The sequence below is a fragment of the Podarcis gaigeae genome (assembly GCF_964106915.1).
Source record: "Podarcis gaigeae genome assembly, chromosome: 1".
Lineage (NCBI taxonomy): Eukaryota > Metazoa > Chordata > Lepidosauria > Squamata > Lacertidae > Podarcis > Podarcis gaigeae.
This window is the reverse complement of record NC_139678.1, coordinates 73673735-73695347: the sequence shown is the minus strand read 5'-3', so window position 1 is coordinate 73695347 and position 21613 is coordinate 73673735. Positions and strand designations below refer to the sequence as shown.

The window sequence follows — 21613 nt, the reverse complement described above, 5'->3', positions numbered from 1 at the left end:
CAGACCATAGTGACATCAGCAGCAGCCGGGTCATCCCCCTTCATTGGGAAAGCTGAACTGCATTTAAAACTGAGCAATCATGAGCACCTTGCACATTTCTACAGCAGCCCTTCAGGCCTCAGCAAAGCTAGTTATTGCTGGGTTGGGCCAGCAAACTCACCTGAATCACACCTGCTTACCTAACTATGAGCTCAGCAGCACTGACTCAGCAGTGGAGCATTTCAAACTGGGGATTAGGTGTTCTCAACTGCACATCTTTTCCTATTTTGGTCTATTTTGGCAATTAGCAGAGCTGGATCTGCTTCAACTTGAATTTTGATCCATGCACACAAATATTTTGCCCAATCTAGTATGTATTTGTTTTCACCCTTTTTGTAACGAGGTTAGTTTGTGGTGATGCATCCCAGAGAATTTTTTTTGTTTTAAATGTAGCACTTGTATTAAAGAAACACATTAACAAAGCTGTTGGTTCTGATTTCTGTGCAGGGTGTTTTATCTTTTTCTTGGCAGCCTGCTGGGCAGTGAGGAAGAGGGGGTCAGAAAGAGAGAGAAAAGGAGGATGCCAAGAGTTGTGTGTATGCTATTGGGTTAAGTCCCTGCTTTTTGGCCTGATTGAAGTGAGAGCTGGACCATAAAGAAGGCTGATCGCCAAAGAATTGATGCTTTTGAATTATGGTGCTGGAGGAGACTCTTGAGAGTCCCATGGACTGCAAGAAGATCAAACCTATCCATTCTGAAGGAAATCAGCCCTGAGTGCTCACTGGAAGGACAGATCCTGAAGCTGAGGCTCCAATACTTTGGTCACCTCATGAGAAGATAAGACTCCCTGGAAAAGACCCTAATGTTGGGAAAGATGGAGGGCACAAGGAGAAGGGGACGACAGAGGATGAGATGGCTGGACAGTATTCTCAAAGCTACGAACATGAGTTTGACAAAGCTGCGGGAGGCAGTGGAAAACAGGAGTGCCTGGCGTGCTCTGGTCCATGGGGTCACGAAGAGTCAGACACAACTAAACAAGTTCTCTTCCAGTTTTAGCAGCTGGGTGGAGCAGTTCTCTAAGTCTCCTTACCTTGCAATAAAGTAAAGATGCATGGAGCTGCAAAATCTGGCCTCATTTTTGTTTTTCCTTGTCCCCCTCCCCACTTCTTTGTATGACATCTTGCCTGATGAAGAGTTCTGGAGAACTCAAAAATCTAGCCAGTTTTGTGACATCTTGGTTGGTTCCAGTAAATAAATGCTTTTGCCCTGCTGTGGGTTTTTTGGACTGACAAAACTACCTTTGCTTTCCGTCAGGATAGGACTCACATTTCTCAGCAGCAAAAGCTGTTTTCAGTGAGAGGAAGACATTTGGGAGACCTTTTGGCCATACCATTGACAAGTCATTTAAAATTGCAACTCAAAAAAACCATATTTGGTTGTTGGAGTTGCTACTCTCACGTAACAATGCTATACCAGGAATCCCTGGCAAAAACCACTAGGGCAGGATATATATTTTGTTTGGGAGAAGTTATGTGAGGATTTACCTCTCACTGTGAATATATGTTATGTAATGGTGTTCTTGGAGAGTTACATGGGGAAATCAAGCAGATGGCCTTAGGCAAGGCGTTGTTCTCTCTGCCTAACCCCCTGCCCCATCTGAAACAAGGGGCTCATAGTACTGACCTACTTAGAGGGTTGTTGCAAGGATTGCTGAGTGTAATCCTCATGTGTAAAGCCTGGGGCTCAAAAAAAGGACTATACAAAGGATTAGAATTATTAAAAACATTGTATGCTACAGCTGTATCATAGGTGTTTTATTGTGAAGGCTCTTGAGAATTGAAACGTGTAAATTACACGCAATGCTAAAACCTCAATGGATTTTGAAACATCTATCATGTAAAAACAAAACCACAAAAAATACATCTTATAAACAATAATGATGTATGCAGTTCTGTACTTTCTGCTAATTTTAGCTTTTTACATGGATCCAGTGATCCTATTCAAATTCAGTTATTAAGATGTGTCTCTCCAGTAAAACTGCCTTATGCTTTGCCGATTTCCATTTTCCTTCTCAGTAAAGTCAAAGTTGAGTGCAATGAAAGTAGAAATTGTATTTTTGTGACTCACTCCGACTTCAAAACAAAGTTGCATAAAGCTCGTATTCATGGCAGCCCCCGATCCCTTCAAGCTACCACTTTGATTGGCTTCCAGCATTCTGTGTGTGCAAATATTTTAAGGCTTTTGAAACAAGACAGCTGTAGGTGTAAAAGCAAGGAGGGAAGTGGATTATATGCTTTGTCAGAACACTAAGCTCAGTGATGAAAATGAATGAAACCGTTTCCCATAAAGATATTATTGTCCAGCCTTGCAAATTTTTCTCACTGTGCATGTGGTTCGGAGTTCTGAATTAATCTCTCTCTCTAGTTGTCTTTTTAAAAGATGGCTTAAACTATAACATTAAATAATTGATTTAATGATAAGCCAAAAAAGTCATGCCTAGTACAACTTTTACCAGTTGGCAATTTTTTGTTTGTTTTCATTTTGGCAGTTTGCTGTAAATATCAGAACTATGAAATGTTACAGTCAAAGTGAGGTAGGGGCCGCTTTTCTGGCTTTGCTAATGTTTATATTTTTGTTTATAGCACCACGTTTGTATCCTGTTTTTCCTTCCAGGAGTTCAAGGCTATCTCCCCACAGCCCTGTGAGGTAGGTTAGGCTAAGTTAATACAGTGGTACCTTGGTTTAAGAAGAGCTTAGTTTATGAACAACTTGGATTAAGAACGCTGCAAACCCGGAAGTAGGTGTTTTGGTTTGTGAACTTTGCCTTGGAAGTAGAACATGCTTTGCTTCCTTTTGAGTGTGTTCCATTTGTAAATTGAGTCCTCCGCTGCTATGGGAAAGCACATCTTGGTTTAAGAACTCTTTAAGAACGGACTTCCAGAACGAATTAAGTTCGTAAACCAAGGTACCACTGTACACACATAAGCCGTTCTTGCCTATAAATTGCAGGTGCCTCAACCTATAGTGTAGCAGGCCTAGGAAATCCCTCAGACATCTTTTCACCTTGTTTCCCCATGCCTCTAACAATCTCTCTCTCCATGCCCACCTCCCCTTTTTCTCTTTGTACAGGTCTACTCTTGATGCCTTTCCCAACAAAACCAAACTTTGAAGTGCTGCTTGTCCGCTTCTGCAGTGCAGGAATATCTGAGTTTTGTAATTGTGAATGATGCCACCATTACCTCCTCAACAGACAATCCCGTTTGGAGGAGCCATTTAGCAACAGCTCAGTTATTTATGCCATAACACTGGAGGGATGAGGCTCTACACAAAGTGATAGGGCTCCAGCAGCTTTACTAGGATGCTTGTAGAAGGAATCCGGCTTCATTTTTCCGGAGGGAAAAGCAAAACAATTGTCACTCTTGGAACTGAAAGCGGCTATTTCCTGAAAAACACGGGTGTAATTACAGGAAGAGAAGCCTATCAGTTATGCTTGAACACAAAGTATTGATGGATCTGCATAGAACCCAGAATCACTAAACTGGTGATAATGTGTTGAGATCAACACACAACTTTTAAAAGTGTTTGCCTAACTACCGTATTTTCGCCCTATAGGACGCACATTTCTGTTGGTTTCTGCTTCCTTCACTGAGCAGCGAAGTGCTTGTCACAAGACAATGTTTACATTCCACAGTCAAGTGCTGTTGGGTTTTCTCACGGGAAGGGAGACTGGATGTGACGTACACTGGTTTCCTGTTTTTCACTGTTCTTTGCAGTTCAGTGGTGATTCTCTCCATGCTTTAGAGGAGAGAGGATGCCTTTCTCTGCTCCGGCAGAGGGAAAATATTTTTCTGTAAATTACCAGCTTTGAAGTGTAAATAAAGTAATATAGAGCATGTTGGCACGTACTTTTCATCATTCCGCTGTGCACTGGACACTGCTTATCTCCAACATTTGGTTCCGGGCCCAGAAAAACGCAGTGTTTTGAGAATGGACTCCAGAAGTCGGGCTCCTGGCAAAGGAACAAAGGAGCAAAGAATTGGAGTGCCGGCAAAGGATCGGAATGCAGAGGGCCGGATCGGACGATATCTCTGCGCGTCAAGATGATTTGATGAGGTATGTGCTACAGCTCCGGGCAGCCTGCCAGCTTCTAATTAATGGCTTTATGGCTGGACTTTGAACTTTTATAGCCGGTTTTGCCGTGGCACAGGCGAAAGGCTAGAAGGATAAATTTTTCCTATGCTGGGGGAAATCGAAAGTAAAGCAGCTGCAGCAGTGTCGCAGCATGAATTTAAGACAGCAGAGAGAACTTTCACTTTTGAACTTGCCTTTGGAATGCGGTTTGAAGCAGCTGCAGATAAGCAAAGCAGTTAAGCAGAAAGGCACAGGTTCACAAAGCAGAGGCTGTTTTTGAATTTGCTTTTGGATTGAAGCAGCTGTAAACAGACACAGCTTGTATGGAGCAGCCTGATTTAAAGCAGCAGAGATGACGCAGAAGGCTAATGCCAAAGTCATGATGGCTAGCTGCAGAAGGCTGGATGAGGCAAGTGGGGAATTTGATGCCAATCAGCCAAATGCTCAACTCACAGTAGCCAGTGATACTGCCATGATTCAGAATGAAGCTGACCGCCAGGGTGATAGCTGCATGGGCAAGGGGGAGTCTTCACAGACGTCATCCCATAGTGCAGTGGAACCACCAGATGGCGCCAAAGCTTTGAAGGCAGTGAAATGCTACACGTGTGGACGTCTAGGCCATATGAAGAGGGAATGCAGATATCCCAGGGCCAAGACAGAGCAGCGCAGCGAAAGCTCATCGCGTGGAAAAGGCCGAGGCAAAGGCAAAGGTCCGGTGTCCAGGACAACGCAGCACAAGGCAATGGTCTCACGCTTCACTCCAAAAGTTGCAGAGGTCCAGAAGACGTCTAGATCTTTCTTCGTTGTTGATTCGGCTGCAACGCATCACATGTGCAACGATAAGCGACTGTTCGTGTCTTTTACACCGCAGGAAGGTGCGATTCACCAGGCGGATGACCACACAATTCCCAGTAAAGGCTACGGAACCGTTGTTCTTCACAGTTTGGACTTATCGATACAGGATGTGCTTTATGTGCCAGATGCCAAGCATAATCTGCTCAGCGTTGGACAGCTGAATGAGCGGAAAATTGACGTTTCCTTTAAGAACAAAAGGTGCATCATCACAAAGAAAAATGATTATGTATTGCATGCTGAATATGTTGATCGTTTGTATGTTTTGTATTTTGATGATGTTGTGCAGGATGACACTTGTTGCATTGCAGGTTCTAACAAAAGTTTGCATGCAGATTGTATTCACGATTTTCATAGAAAATTTGGTCATTTGCATTTTGAGGCAGTATCTAAAATGCCTGCCTTGGTTGAAGGTATGACTATTAAACCCTGCAGGTACCACATGAAGTGCAAGGCATGCGCAGCAAACAAGGTAAAAATGGCTGCGAAAGGTAAGGTGTCTAGTAGGCAAGCTACAGAACCATACCAGGTTGTTCATGCTGATTTGGTTGGACCACTAGCGCCCTCTTTGGGTGGAAACAGGTACTTCATGGTTCTCATTGATGCATTTTCCAGGTATATTTATGTGTACAATCTCAAGCAGAAATCAGAGGCTTTTCCTAGGTTCAAGGAATTCTGTGCTTGGTTGGAAAATGTGCATGGTAAGAAGATAAAAATTCTTTTCACTGATCGCGGGGGAGAATTCACTTCTCAGCAGTTTGAAGCTTTTCTGACTGAGAAAGGAATTCAACACGATTTGTCTAGTCCTCGCTCGCCATGGCAGAATGGACTTGCGGAACGAGCAAATCAGACATTGCTTCAAGGGTTAAAAACCTTGCTGCATGATGCCAATCTTCCAGAGAGTTATTGGGCCGAAGCTCTCTCATGTTTCACTTACAGTTATAATCGCAGGTTATCTTCAGCGATTGGTTGTACCCCCTATGAGAAGATGTTTGGCAAGAAGCCATACATCAAACACATGAAAATTTTTGGTTCTGACATGTGGGTTCACTCACCACAAAACTCCAAGTTAGACAAGCGTGGATTGCATGGTATCTTTCTAGGTTATCAGAAAGGGTCTTACAGAATAATGATGACTGACTCTAAGACAATTAAGCTCACAAGAAGTGTTGAGTACAATGCCAAGTGGGGGGAGAATGTGGGAATTTTCCAATGTTATCCTGATGACAGTGATGAAACTGAGGATAGTCAAAAGCAACCGCAACAACCCACACCCACTGATGAAGGTTCTGATTCTGAGTCTGAAACTGAATCGGGTGATTCAGAGGATTTCAAGAGTGCGAAAGCCTCTATGCGACCCTCTGAAAGCTCTGATCAAGAATTGGAGGAACCATTGTTCACAATAGGTCACTTTTCTCCTAAGAAGGAAGAGGAGAGTGTTGAAGACTTAAGGCTAATTCGCAGGTCACAGAGAGCAACAAAAGGCAGACCTCCAAAGAGATTTGCTGATGAGTTTGCTAAGATAGCAGTAACAGCTGTTAAAAGCTCTAAGAAGGTATTTGAACCTTCAAGTTTCCAAGAAATCCAGGATTTGGATTCAAAGGAAGCTGAGCCATGGTTAAATGCCATGAAGGCTGAGCTTGATTCCTTGGAAAGGAACAAGACATGGGACCTTGTTCCAGTAGTTCCAGGAATGAAACTGCTTGGAAGCAAATGGGTCTTCAAAGCGAAGACAGATCAAAATGGCAAGATAGTCAGACACAAAGCCAGATTGGTAGCCAGAGGTTTTGCACAGGTACCAGGTGAAGACTATCACGAGACCTACTCACCCACCGTGAGGTATGAGAGCATTAGGCTTATGCTCAAGCTAGCTGCAGAAGAGAATCTACACATTAGTCACCATGATGTGAATACAGCTTTTCTGTACGGATCTCTAGATGAATCACTTTATATGCTTCCACCTGATGGCGTACAGGTAAAACAGGGATTTGTTTGTGCTCTGAAGAAGTCCCTTTATGGTCTCAAACAAAGTGCACGGTGTTGGCACACAAAACTCACTGAAGTATTGTTTTCTCTAGGTTTTAAGCAAGGGAAAGCTGATCCATGTGTATTTGTCAAAGAGGAGGGGCAAAAGAAACTGTATTGTTTGTTTTATGTTGATGATCTTTTATTCTTTTGGAAGGATGTCACAATGTACAATAATGCCCTAGCTCAACTGAAAGAGCACTTTGACATGAAAGATCTTGGTGAGGTAAACAACTACCTATCTCTGGAAATAGAGAGAGATCAAGATGGTAACATCATAGTACACCAGTCACGTAAAATTGCTGATGTGTTAAGCAAACTAAACCTGATGGATGCTAACCCTGTAGACACACCGATGACAACAGGTTATCAGGTAGATGACACTGAAGAAGCATTTTCTGATACTACACTGTACAGAAGTGTGCTAGGCAAGCTAAACTTCATTGCCAGATGTTCAAGACCTGACATTGCTGTTAGCTGTAATTTGCTAAGCAGACAAGTCAACAATCCTACTGTTAAGGATTGGAAAGCTCTGAAACGCATAGCGCGGTATTTGAAAGGCACTATGCATTACAGACTGAGATTTAACAATCAGAAGTCTGGTGGTCTTGAGATATTTGCAGATGCAAGTTTTGGAAGTGACACTACAGACAGGAAAAGTACGTCTGGAGTCTGCTATAAGTACAATCAGGGTCTATTTGATTGGTCATGCAAGAAGCAAACAACAGTTAGCTTAAGTACTTGTGAAGCTGAACTGAATGCACTGTCTTATTCACTTAAGGATTGTGAATGGTTGTTACAATTGTGCAAAGACATGAAAATTCCTGTCAAATGTCCAATCCAGGTTTACCAGGACAACAAAGCATGTTTGGCTTTGCTGAATTCTGAAGGTTGTAAGCAAAGCACGAAGCACTTGCAATTGAAGTTGCAACATGCTAGGGAACGTATTCAGAAGGGACTCGTAACTGTGTCCTATATGCCAGGTAATGAAATTCCTGCTGATGTATTGTCCAAGATTGTATCAAGGGATCAACACTGTACCTATGTGCAGAAGTTGGGTTTGTGCTGATATTGTACGAACACGCTGCCCAGTGATGTTCACAGAAAGGGGGAGGATGTTGGTTTCTGCTTCCTTCACTGAGCAGCGAAGTGCTTGTCACAAGACAATGTTTACATTCCACAGTCAAGTGCTGTTGGGTTTTCTCACGGGAAGGGAGACTGGATGTGACGTACACTGGTTTCCTGTTTTTCACTGTTCTTTGCAGTTCAGTGGTGATTCTCTCCATGCTTTAGAGGAGAGAGGATGCCTTTCTCTGCTCCGGCAGAGGGAAAATATTTTTCTGTAAATTACCAGCTTTGAAGTGTAAATAAAGTAATATAGAGCATGTTGGCACGTACTTTTCATCATTCCGCTGTGCACTGGACACTGCTTATCTCCAACAATTTCCCCCTCCAAAAATGAAGGGGAAATGTGTGTGCGTCCTATGGGGCGAATGCAGGCTTTCGCTGAAGCCTGGAGAGTGAGGGGGGTCGGTGCGCACCAACCCCTCTCGCTCTCCAGGCTTCAGGAAGCTATCCGCTAGCGGAGAACTTGCCTGCACCCAGAAGCTTGGGGCGCGCTGAGCTCAGCACGCCCCGGGCTTCGGGCAGCTCTCCGCTAGCCGTGGGAGAGCTGCACGAAGTCACGCAGCTCTCCCACGGCTTGCAGATAGCAGCCTGTTCTGGGGGGGGGGGGAATAATTTTCCCCCTTTATTTCCCCCCCCAAAAAAACTAGGTGCACCCTATGGGCCGATGTGCCCTATGGGGCGAAAAATACGGTACTTCCTTCAGCCTTCCCTTTTGCTTTTACCTTACTATGGCCAAGACACCCAGGGTTAGTCACCCATATGTCTGCAATTATTTTCTTTTTTAAAGTACCTCCTCCAATGAGTCTATTGCTTGGCAGTTGGGACATGCACATATGGGCGAGTCTGTGGCTAGCGATGAACAATTTGGGAGAAAATACTCCAAAATGAAGCAACAATGTGAAGGGCCTTTCTTCTATGCCCTTCTACGGGGCTGACATTTGCATCCCTAAGTGGTGACATAAGGAACGCTGGAAACAAGTAAGCCTTGTAGTCTCTGGCAGCATCTGAAATCTTTCGGGGCAGAATTGGCTCTTTGCTAATTTAAATGCCTCAGCCATTGACTAAAGTTGTTGTAATACTACTTGCACTACTTTACTGGCTTTACCTTTTCAAAAACCAGTGTTGAAGCGTTAGGCAAACTACCTAGGAGAAGCATGGGAGAGCTGTAGTTCTCCAGTTGCTGCTGGACTACAACTCCTAGTGCTCTTTCCCTCCCTGCTTTTATGATATACTGGTAAATAGAGACAAAAGGTAGAAAACATTCAGGGATTCCTATCAGAGATATGCTAGGAGTTATCAGGTTAAAGGATATATGGTGTCCCATATTATGATTAAGCAAACTGAAAATGTCTTTTATTCATTAGATCATCCAGACCAGACAGGATTCTGACAAGTGAAATATTCCTGATGCAGAAATCTGTGGCCTAGATCAAGCCTTTCATTGTGCCTGAACTAGACTCAGACATTCTACTTGGCAGCATTTGCTTTAATTTCTCTTTCCTCCACCTCTTCTTAAAACTTCATTTCCTTGGGACTTAATTGGCTTCTATTTGGGGTATGTTAAAAAATAATAAGCAATGATGCAGAAACAGAAAGCATTTGGGATTCAGAGGAGCCTACACAGGCAAGCATACCTCTGACCACTTAAAACAGGCACAGAAATCAGCAACTCACATTTTTTGCAGGCTAATTTAATTGGAGGAAGATAGAAGAGTTACATGAGCAGCTAGGCACACATCCAACCATAGTCTCTACAAAACAGAGAGCAGTCTTACCTAGACAAGTATAAAGAGCTTCTTCTTTTGACCCACATGGCTCTTGATACAGCCACCATTCTTATTATTTCCCCTAGTTCTTGGGATTGTTATAGCAACACTGCTGCCCTGCCTCTTCCTCCAGACAGCTCATAAGCACCATGCGAGATCAGACTGAAAGGCCAAACTAGTCCAGCATCTTGTTTTCCACCATGGCCAGCAAAAGACTCCAGGAAGCCCACAAGCAGACCATGAAGGCAACAGCCCTTTCCCACTCTTGTGCCTCAGTGATCCCAGAGTTAGTATATTGCCGTAATGACCAGTAGCCATCAATAACCTTAACCATCATAAGAATTCTTCTATACTCTTTAAGGAGGTCTCACAAAGCCCCAGTCCAGTTCCACAACTTTCCTTTTGTTGCATTATTCCTTAATGGAATAATTTTCCAACTGGGTTGCCAAACAAAGCTATAAGGAAACTATCATTCTGATGCAAAACCCCAGAGAATAAAAATATTACCAGCAAACTAGTGGACAAATTGCAATTATGCTGTTTGAATAGTCTTCACTTCACAAGAGAATGTACTATTTACTCTCAGCTACTCAGGGCGAGAAAGAGGGCCAACCTTCAGCAGAAAGGCTTCTGTAGTAACAACTTCATTGCTATTGCCAACATGGTTAAGAACTGCTTGTGTGAAAAATGGTTTCTGGCCTGATCCTAGCACAGGGGATGGGTGTTGACTCTACCCTTTTGAGTCATTAAATCATTTTTACCTGGTAGTGCATGGTCCTAATAAATGAATCCCCCTCCCCTCCCCTCGATGTAACAGCATGTAATCTATAGGCCGTATCCATTGAAGCCACTGCACCTACTGAATGACTTCCACTCACACAATGTTGTTGGATACAGCCCTCAGATTTTTGCTGCATCTTGAAATTCTATCTATAAATCTGCTGCTTGCAGAAATATCCTCAAGCTGCCAAACCAATGAACTCTGAAATCACAAGCTATTTACTATACTAACATTCAGAATATCTGAGTGGCACAAGAATGAAATCTTAATAGCTTTCATTCCCCCAGCCCACCCCCCAAGTTGTTCAAAAGACCATGTATCATGTATAGTATTAACAAAGAAACTGTCAGGACAATATGCTTCATGTTTCACAACTTTAATAGAATATTCTAACTATTCTGTACAAATTGAAAACACTGTATTAAGTTACAAATGTATAAGGTAAGGCTGGAGCACTCTCTACATGCCTGGTAACAGCATTCATACAGTTGCTAATGAACTGTTGCCAAAAGCTGGCATTGTATGTTGAAGAAATGAGAACTGTAATTCTGAATAGATCTTTTGAAGGATTCTGGAGCTTTAAAACCACTGGAGTGTGGAACAGTGCGATATGAGTATTGCAAATTAAATATCAGAAGTACACTCACATATAATTAAATTTATATTTTCCCAATTAAATGACTCTCATAAGCACAGTTCAGATGATCCCCTAAACCATCAGAAATATACCATCCTTCCCACTCCTGCATCATTTTCAGACTCCTCTTTTGTGCATGTCATAGTTTGCTGTCATATCTAATAGGCAAGCTTTGATCTTTGCTTACCTCTAGAATTTGAAACCAACAATTCTGATTTGAAGTGCAAACCACAGCTTGCCAGTTCAGACTTCACAATAATTTATGCCTCACACTGAAAAAGAAACTGAAAAGTGAAGCTGCCCACAAGAGGGGAGGAAGCAGACAAAGCTGTAGCTCATTCCCAATCCTTGTTTTGGAGAACCATCTGAACCAGGCTTGGTAATGTAGGCTAAGCTAGACCAGTGATACATTTTACTGCTGCAACCCACTTCCATCAACTATGAGGCCCGTCTCAAGATCTCCTTTCCCAGTTTGTTTTGAAATGTTTGATGAGCAATCATTCTGTGAGCAGACTATGTTTTCCATGTACAAGTACCCATATTTTATAAACAGGAAAAATATTCTTCAAGTATATTTAAAACTATTAAAAGCACTAGTTCATCAAAGTACTTACAAACATGAATAAATAAGGTGAACAACTAAGTATCTGTCAACCACCACCTTCTTCAAAGAAGATAAAGGAAATGTTACTTCAAATTCAGACTGCTTTTACTGGAGATGACAATATTTCAAGCTGCTCTATAGCACTAGTCTGATTGGTAGGTTGCAGGAATCATGTTATTTTAGAGGGAATAAGAGCTAGCAGAAATCATATTGCTTTATTTGTTTTCACTGCAAGTATTGTATTAATTCAATATATTTTCATGTGAACTATTCCACAATATTTAGATAAAAAAATTCACTGAAGTGAGGGCAAGTATTTCAGAAGAGCAAATTAGTTTCCCCCCCAATTTTAATTTGAAAGCCTACTGAAACAGTTTGAGCTACAGTATACCAAAGGCTGTAGAGTGTGTGCTTTAATTAAACCTCATATTTCTCAAATGCATTAAGTTGCCACTGTACAAGTTAAGCAAAAAAATAAGAAAAAAGTTAGTGAAAATCATGCATTTGAAAACAATTTAGTTTTAAGCGTTGTTAATAAGATTGTGCTGCAGCAATGGAATATCCTGAACTGCAGGCCAGGTATCCAAATATTTGTTACAGGTTGTTCAAATATCACTCTGAAGTGGTATTTCCTTATTGTTGTTTGCATTCAGCAGGCTGGCTGGCATCTTTCTGTTTGAAGAGGAAAAAAAGAGAGTAAGTTACACAACAGGTACCCAAGCATGACACCAAGTTTCATTCCACATTCATAAGCAACAGGAGAACTATGTTGTGGGAGCTAATGTAGGCAAACATTCCATCAACAGAAGGATTTCTCCTTGAGCAACAGAACATTCTCCCTGCACTCCTCCCTCCAAGCACCCCCTAAATCTGTTTCATGTGTTTCCCCAACCCTCTGGAGCACAGAGAACACATAAGAGGGATGAGGGAAGTGAAAGTCCTGTTGCACAGGTAGAAATTCCTGGGCTGATGGGACTCTTTGGGCAGAATATTACTCATTGTACACAACTGGTACAGTCAAACCTCAGTTCCCAAATGCCTCCAACTTGGAACGTTTTGGCTCCCGAACGCCGAAAACCCGGAAATAAGTGTTCCAGTTTTTGAACGTTTTTCAGAAGCCGAATGTCCAACATGGCTTCTGCTTGAGTGCAGGAAGTTCCTACAGCCAATCGGAAGCCGCACCTCGGTTGTCAAACATTTCGGAAGCCGAATGGGCTTCTGGAACGTATTATGTTCAACAACTGAGATTTGACTGTACTATGAAAGCTAATTTCCCAAATTAAAATAAAAGGCTTCTGATGTTATTTCGTATGTGGCAGGAGAACTATTCCCTTTTCCAGATTTTATACTTTTTTGCTTTAAACTATTTTTGGCTATGTTAGAAGTGGTGGTATTTTGGCAGTGACTACCCACAAGGACAAGCATGGGTCAGCAGTGCTGAAGGATCTGGTGCAGAAGAAATATAGGATTGTATCTGATGGTAGTTTTGTACTAGCAGGAAGCACTTTTGGCTAGTCTACTTTTCCCCAGCTCCCCGCACCCTGAAAAGTTATTCATGAGGGTTTGAGATCCTCCAGCATATATTTCCCTATACTAAAAACAGTTCCACAACTCTCTGGTTTCCAAATCTTTGTTCATGGCAAGGAGATACGCTGCCATTATCCCACAGCTATACTGTGTAGCGCTGCCAATGCTAATGGAAATGTGGTAAGGAGGACTGCTGGTCTTGCTAATTCAACTCTTTGTTCCAAGTGACACTAGAGCTAATGTGTGGCATAGGCTTATCAATGCAGTAGGTGACAGTTATCAGGCCACCTGTCTGCAACTCTATCACAAAACAAGCTGTTAATATTTTTTAGTTTACTTTGTTAAACATATGCTTGATCCTATGTCATGAAAATGAACAAGCAGTTAATGTATTTCCTAGAGGCACAGGAAGCAATAATTTCCAAAGGTATGAAGCAAATTCTAGATCTTAAGAATGAAATGCTTTTCCAACACCTCCCTCAATTGTAATTCTAGAGAGGGAACCCAAAATTGTGAGGTTTTCAGAGCTTAAAGCTAAGCAGTTTCCTGCATATTTTGTATGCAAAATGAAAAGGGAACCATGAAATATAATGGGCAATGAGCCTGAGCAAAAATTCAGGCTCCCTTTCTGTGTGTAGCTAGGAAAAGGAGCCTGTGCTAAACTGGCAATTTGTGAAAATGGAAGCAGACACTAACCAAGTCCTTGTTGTAGTTCTGCAGGAGGGGAGGAGTGTAGAAGCCCAAGGTTTTATTCAGATTCATTCCTGCTTGTGTACATGGTTTAACATTACATATAGACACAGTGTGAAAGAATGAAAGTGCAGGACTGAAAAGAGCATGTTGCCTTCTAATTTCAAGTGTAATGTGAATATGTGATAATATACTGTGTTTTATGGGTGAAATATATGCACTTTAATAAGAAAAAAATCAGTTGAGAAATTGTATTCTTCCTTTAAAAACAGGTGTTCAATACCCACATTTTCCTCTCTATAACAAAAGCCTTCAATATATGTCACAGAACACAACCATAATGTAATGGATCCCTAGTTTTAAAAGTTAGGCAAAATATAAAGGTAAAGGTAAAGGTACCCCTGCCCGTACGGGCCAGTCTTGACAGACTCTGGGGTTGTGCGCCCATCTCACTTAAGAGGCCAGGGGCCAGCGCTGTCCGGAGACACTTCCGGGTCACGTGGCCAGCGTGACATTGCTGCTCTGGCGAGCCAGAGCTGCACACAGAAACGCCGTTTACCTTCCCGCTATAAAGCGGTCCCTATTTATCTACTTGCACCCGGGGGTGCTTTCGAACTGCTAGGTTGGCAGGCGCTGGGACCGAGCAACGGGAGCGCACCCCGCCGCGGGGATTTGAACCGCCGACCTTTCGATCGGCAAGCCCTAGGCGCCGAGGCGTTTACCCACAGCGCCACCCGCGTCCCTCAGGCAAAATATACCATGGCTCTAAACAGATTGAGGTTACTATCAGCCAATAACCCCTAAAAACAGCTTTCTTATGCCAACATCTCTAACAACTCAGATTTCTACCAAAGACCTCCACGTTAAGTATGCTTTGGTAAGAAAAAAAGCACAGGCAAGAGAAGACTGAGAAACACAGTATTCCAATCTGCTTCGCAAGTATAAGTCAACACACAATGCACAGGTTCTCCAACAGCAATGCTTTTTCGAGTATTATGGTCTGGTCTACACTAGATTAGACATCTTCACCCTGCATTCAAGACCGCAATTCCTCTTTTACATCAGTTGTCAAGGTTAGGGAAACAGATGCAATCATAGAATGTATGTAGAATTGTTCCCTGCTAATGCAATGAGAATCATATAGGCCCTAAATCCTAATGCAGATACGGAAAAAAAACCTAACATAGTTTCCTCCTTAAATTCTCTGCACTGCCAAGAGCTGAAGAGGATGGCTAGCGGCACACAATATGGAACCATTCACAGCTCCTAAATCGGAACAATAGTGTATAATTGTGGTCAAATTCACCAAGATTATATAGATGGCAATATGGTACTTGCTATATGACAATGCAATTTGTAGGAAATATCGTCTTAGCCCTAAGGTACCAAAACAAAAGCAGTCTTGATTGCTTCTTTTCAAGTAATTTTCTTAGAAATACAACCACTGTATTTACAAACCTAACACCCAGCCTTAATACTTTTGAACATGACTGGTGCTTCTGAAATTACCTCTCAATTAGAAGTGTAAAGGACAGGAAAAAACCCAAGAAAAGACATCATTAAGAACTTTGAAATTTAGGGCAAAATACCCTTGGGAAATGTTCTCTCTTTTGAGGTGAATGAAATACTTTTCAAAGCTGTTTTGAAAATACTTGTACAATCAGTTCATGCTGCTACACATCTCTTAGATCCAAAATCTAAAGGTCTGGATTATAAACAAGCAACAGCCTTCAATTTGATGTTGGAAAGTCCCTTCAAATATTGCAGAATGAATATGAATTACTTTCAAGGATTTCGTACAGGAGTGTGAATTGTGAGTCTGCCAAGAAGTGGAATAAAATATGGGTTCAGAATAGCTAACTTTTACAGATGACACTTGCAACTGACTTCTGTGCATTTTTATTTAAAGTTGCGTACTACATGCCTCAATATGATTTTCACTTACATGAGTGTACAGGCTACGGGCTACGTCATTGATTAAGAAGAGGTAATATATATGTTATATTCATACTCATTCACAGTGTGCTGGAGATAAACTACTGTGATAAGAAAGCAGCGGCTAGAGTAGCTGTTTGGACAAACAGAACATCTTCACATTTACAGAGAGATGCAAGAGCAGCTGTGAGTACAAAATATGGCTTCATGGAGAAGAAACTTTTGGACCAGCACATTATAAACCCAAGTATCTTCTGTTTCTATGCAGTAATGCCAGAGATCTACACACTGTCTTAAATAACTAAGACAAAGAGATTCAAAATTCCTGAAAGTTTTTATTAATCTGTATTAGAAATCACATTAATTTTCAAGATGAAAGATTTATACTCTGGGAATTGGTGAAACATCAGTTGTCTTCTCAAAGGATACATGAGAGAATTCAGTAACTACTGACTCAAGTTCACATATTCTGAGAGCAAAGGTCTGCTACAAGTCCACTGCCATGATTGATGGCTGCCACAAGCTGAGACAGTCAGCCCATGATAACTTCCAGCTACACCAGCCTTTTGAGGCAAACGCATGGAAGCCACTGGCCCATGATGAACTCAGCATTTGGCACAGCCGTGTATGTGCTGACCAAGCTGGAATTCAGCACAGGCCAAGTAAAAGTCATGGTTGCAGTATATGATGGGTAGGTTACAGGGGCCGAGGACTTCCAAACTGCACAATATGCCAACACCAACATTTATTGAAAGTATTTACACACTCAAGTCAAACAGACTGTGCATTCTGCACATTCATAACACGATTCCTCCCAACATCAATCCAGTACGAGATAAACTTGGAACATACAAGGCTATAGAAGTGTGAGTCAGCACCTGCAAAAATCTTATGTTGATTCTAATATTTACAGAGCAAGTCAAATAGTGAAACAGGTAGTTCACAGAGTAATTTAAAGGGATACTGGAAAGAGGCAGGCAGGCAGGTTTTATGCTGAACATCAAGGAGCCTATTTTGTGTCCATAGTTATTAAAACAGAGACATATAGAGAGATCATTACACCAACACACAGCACATTCCAGCCGTTGGGGGGAGTGTGCCATTTTTAGCTACTTCACAATCCCACAATTCAAAGCATGAAGAATCTCAGAAGTGGGTAATCTCAATCTTACTTAACACAAATTACTCCAGTATCTAACTGCCTCATTATCCCAGAAACCAATTTGATTGTATTTCTAATTGGATTCTATTGGAATTAGGATTTTATTTCATATATGTGTCGCTAAGCACAAAATGGAAACTGCAATCAATCTCCCTCAGGTTAAAAACAGCAACACCTTGACTGACAGGAAAGCAGGGATGGGGGCCCTGTGGTTCTCCAAATGTTGACCCCAATTCCCACCAGCCCCAGCTAGCAGAACCAATGGTCGGGGATGATAGGGGTTGTTGTGCAACAACATCTGGGGAGAGGCAGGTTACCCATATTGAGGTAAAGGAACAGTGATTTAGTGATCATTGAAAAGGGATCCTTACAATCTTGCACACTGGATGAGATCTTTCCAATGTGCAATAGCCATTTGGCTTAACTCTCTCCATGATTTTTTGAAACGCTTGTTAACCTGGAGAGGCGGTACCTTTTCAAGAACAGAGAACCAGTGTTTGAAACTCCCATTGTTCTAGGTGCATTTTGCGACAGAAAATTTCATTAGCGCAAGCAGTTTCTGAGCTCTGGGTGCGGTACTGCACCTAAGTTTTCAGATTAAGAAGAAGAAGAAGAAGAAGAAGAGTTTGGATTTGATATCCTGAAGGAGTCTCAAAGCTGCTAACATTCTCCTTTCCCTTCCTCCCCCCAACAAACACTCTGTGAGGTGAGTGGGGCTAAGAGACTTCAGAGAAGTGTGACTAGCCCAGTGTTTCCCAACCTTGTGCCTCCAGATGTTTTTGGCCTACAACTCCCATCATCCCTGACCACTGGTCTTGCTAGCTAGGGATGATGGGAGTTGTAGGCCAAAAACATCTGGAGGCACAAGGTTGGGAAACACTGGACTAGCCCAAGGTCACCCAGCAGCTGCATTAGGAGGAGCAGGGACGCGAACCCGGTTCACCAAATTATGAGCCTACCGCTCTTAACCACTACACCACACTGGTTGCAGAGTGGAAGGAAAGGAGGACCTTTTTCTGCCTCCCCACTTTCAGCTACTCTCTGAAGACTGGAGAAGAGACCCTCTTAAGAATATTAAGACTACGTGAAAAATAAATATAATATTTTAGCTGCAGTTCATTCATTTTCAGAATTGTATTTTTGTTATTAAAAAAGTACACCTAGACATTCTGTTGTTGCACCCATAATCTAGGTTTAAGGTGCCATTTAGCTCCTAGCTTTCATATCACAGTTTTTAACACTGCAGAGAACCCATGTAGAGGTAATTTAATTTTTTAATTTTAATAAAATTTATTTGCGTCAGCCATCGGCCATGTAGAGGTAATATGAACAGCTTAGAAAGAAGCTGGGATAGAAAATTAGATTTTAAGAGAAGAACCTGAGTTTATGGCTTTGAAAAAGCACAACTGAGAGGGCAGCAAAGACAATGAGAAAAGTCAACAAGCCTAACTACAGCGTTGATATTTTATGGATAACAGTCATAAACTCTGTGCAAGTACAAGAGAATGAGTGCATGTGAGGGTCCTAGGAGAGAAAGAGAATGTGCTTTTGCCTCAGGGCAAGAGAAAGAAGTTAATATTCTATCAGAAGACATGACAACATTGGCAAGAGCCTAACTGTAAAAATTGCAAGTCACAAACTCAAGTTTAGAATAACTAAATAAGAATGCAATTTCTTGTTTCAGCAATCTCGCCTATTGCATGAAACAAATAATCTCAAAATATATGAGTGCAAGTGTTCATTAAGCAGAAAAGATATACTGGCATATCAGTGACCACAAATTATGTAATTATACTGTAACACAGTACAAAGAAAGAAGGAAGTGAGGGAAATTCAGAATCTAAATTCAAGTAAGCAGGATTAAATGGGATATATGGGTGACTGATTTGGCAAGATAACCAAGTTGTCCAATCTAGCTGAAAGAGAGTGGAAAAATGTTGCCTCCTAACAACACCTTGAAGACATAGAAATCTAACCCCTAATTTTAAACATTAAAGCCTACACAAAGAAACACAAACAGCCAGTGCAATCATAACAAAAACACATCCATCTTAAGAGCACATAACTAAGGCAAGAAGAACATAATGTGCATCAGGAAGAAATGGAAATTCCTATAAACACTGACATCATTCATGATTTTACAGTTAAGGTGTTCTACATATTTTTCTAAACTGCAACTAGGTACGTGAGGGTAGCCATTAGAAACCGAATTTTTCTATTTACTAAATAAAAGAAACCAAACATATACTAAAATGAACCACATTGTATGGGCTACAAAAACTGGAAGCCTGGAAGTTATGTATTAATGGAATTCAACCTTACCTATAAATGAATGAATGATAAAGAGACTTAAATTACACCTAAATGGGGAAAAATTGAAAGGAACTGTCAGCATGAAAGAAAAGTGAAATGGACCAAAGAAAAAAGACAGTAATAACTAGTGTTCCAAAAGATTCAAGAAATGGTTTGTCACATACAGCTGCTCTCCAAAATAATTATATTCAAATAATTGGCATAAAACTCGATCTTCCCACCCACAAGACTTTAGATACAGCCATTGATGCATTTCATTTGTGAACTCAGTAACTGCTACCCTATCACTAAAATTATTCTGTTATAGCCAAAGAAACACTATTTCCACTAGAAAGCTATGTATATTGTGCAGAATGTGCTGGTTAGGAAGTCATGCAAGTGTATATGTTTTCATCATGACACAAATCCTATTTTTGCATGCTAATATATTTTATGTATAACTTGCTCTTTGTTTTAAGATAGGTCCCCAAATCAACACAGACTGGACGTCTTAGTATCAGTGTAACCAAAATATGTTTGAGAACTGATCATGAGGGAGTCTTGCCCATGCAGAGGTTTTAAAACAAGCCTACTATGGGGAAAGAAAGAAAATAGAAAAGTTGAATATCCTTTCAGGTCCACTTCACCCATGACACTTTTCCTACATGGCAATATTATTAATTTGGGAGGCATTGAAAAATGTTATAGAAGAATCAGACAAGTGTACATTTCATTGCAAATTACCCATTGCAAGCTAAAATGCAATTTGCAATTTGAGGATTTTTGCCCTTTGCACGTGTAAGGGAAGTGTTATGCATGAAGCAGCCTTACCATTTTCAACAAAAGACTCAATACTAATGTACATAAAACAAAGCCAAAGTAAAAAACAAAAAAGTCAAACATTCTGCAACAGGATTTCAAAGCTTGTTAAATATGCATATGTAACACTTAGGTTCAATAAAACTGTGTGTTATTTGCTTATCTGTAGTTTACGAGTGTTTATGTGACAACAGCCAGGTTGTTAGTTATGTCTGTGCCTCTGTGCCTTAATGAAGGAGCATTAAAAGGTATTGTTAAAGACAATGAAATGAACAGCTGTTAACTTGGTCACTAAAAAGCAGCAGCATAGAAATTCTTCAACCCCAATTCATGTCAACAAAAATACAGTCATACCTTGGAAGTCGAACGGAATCCATTCCGGAAGTCTGTTCGACTTCCAAAATGTTCAGAAACCAAGGCATGGCTTCTGATTGGCTGCAGAAAGCTCCTGCGGCCAATCGGAAGCCCCATTAGACTTTCGGCTTCCAAAGAACGTTCGCAAACTGGAACACTCAGCCAAAACATCTGAGTACCAAGGCATTTGGGATCCAAGGTACGACTGTAAAAGTGAGTTATGATAAAATTAAGATGCTACGATTTAAAGGTTACATGGCATACAGTGCTTTAATAAAACTAACCTTAGGTTCACTTTCTGCTTCTTCGTCCTCTTCTCCTTCTTCTTCACCTTCCAATTCCTATGTTTTATTTTTTAAAAAAAGTAGGATAAGAATGCTTTTTTAAAGGAGCAATACTTTTAACTGATGACAACAATAACATGTCCTGAACTAAACTCAATGATGCTTTACTGCTAAGACTGAAATTGTTTGCAAATAGAAATATTTAGTTACAGAATTTCCTTAACCTTCATATATTCTCATGGCTCTTGACATTAAGCAACCTTCCCATGGGTGTCTGCAGTAATTTTTCCAAGGCAGGGAGGGATAGGGTGGAGTAAACACTCCAAACAAACAAACAAACAAACACATGCTAGCATCAGAGAAAAGGTAAAATCTGGTGACTTAGCAGTGACAAACCCAAGGTAGGTTTGGTCTTTGGGAAACTTGTATTCCAGCTCTTCCCTCCATTGTTTCTCAATGGGTAGGCTTGTTGTCCATCTACAGATAGTGAAAAGATCCCCAGTCTAACTGTTAAAACCTATTCCCTGTCTCCGTTCAACCCCCCCAATTCCAGTGCTGCTACAGACAGCTTCACTGCCCCCACCCTGCTGCATTTACCCCCTAACATGTCTCGACATGTCTAACAAATCTATCAGAAAACCATTATC

The 21613-nt window shown here is 41.3% G+C and overlaps 1 protein-coding gene across 3 annotated transcripts in view; it reads right to left on the bottom strand.

Annotated features, from left to right (window-relative positions):
* Positions 1-11022: 11022 nt before the first annotated feature.
* NAP1L4 (nucleosome assembly protein 1 like 4) overlaps positions 11023-21613 on the bottom strand; it is a 36236-nt gene continuing 25645 nt past the window's right edge. For 2 of the 3 annotated variants that reach the window (XR_014560436.1, XM_083723194.1), the window contains exons 14-16: positions 20967-21023; positions 19540-19577; positions 11023-12575 (exon numbers count right to left, since the gene is read on the bottom strand). Coding sequence is in view for 2 of the 3 variants with exons in the window: in XM_083723194.1 (XP_083579320.1) it covers positions 19572-19577; positions 20967-21023 (63 nt within the window). In the remaining variant the exon portion in view is untranslated. The remainder of the gene's footprint in view (positions 12576-19539; positions 19578-20966; positions 21024-21613) is intronic. The other variant, XM_083723193.1, reaches the window with a different exon arrangement.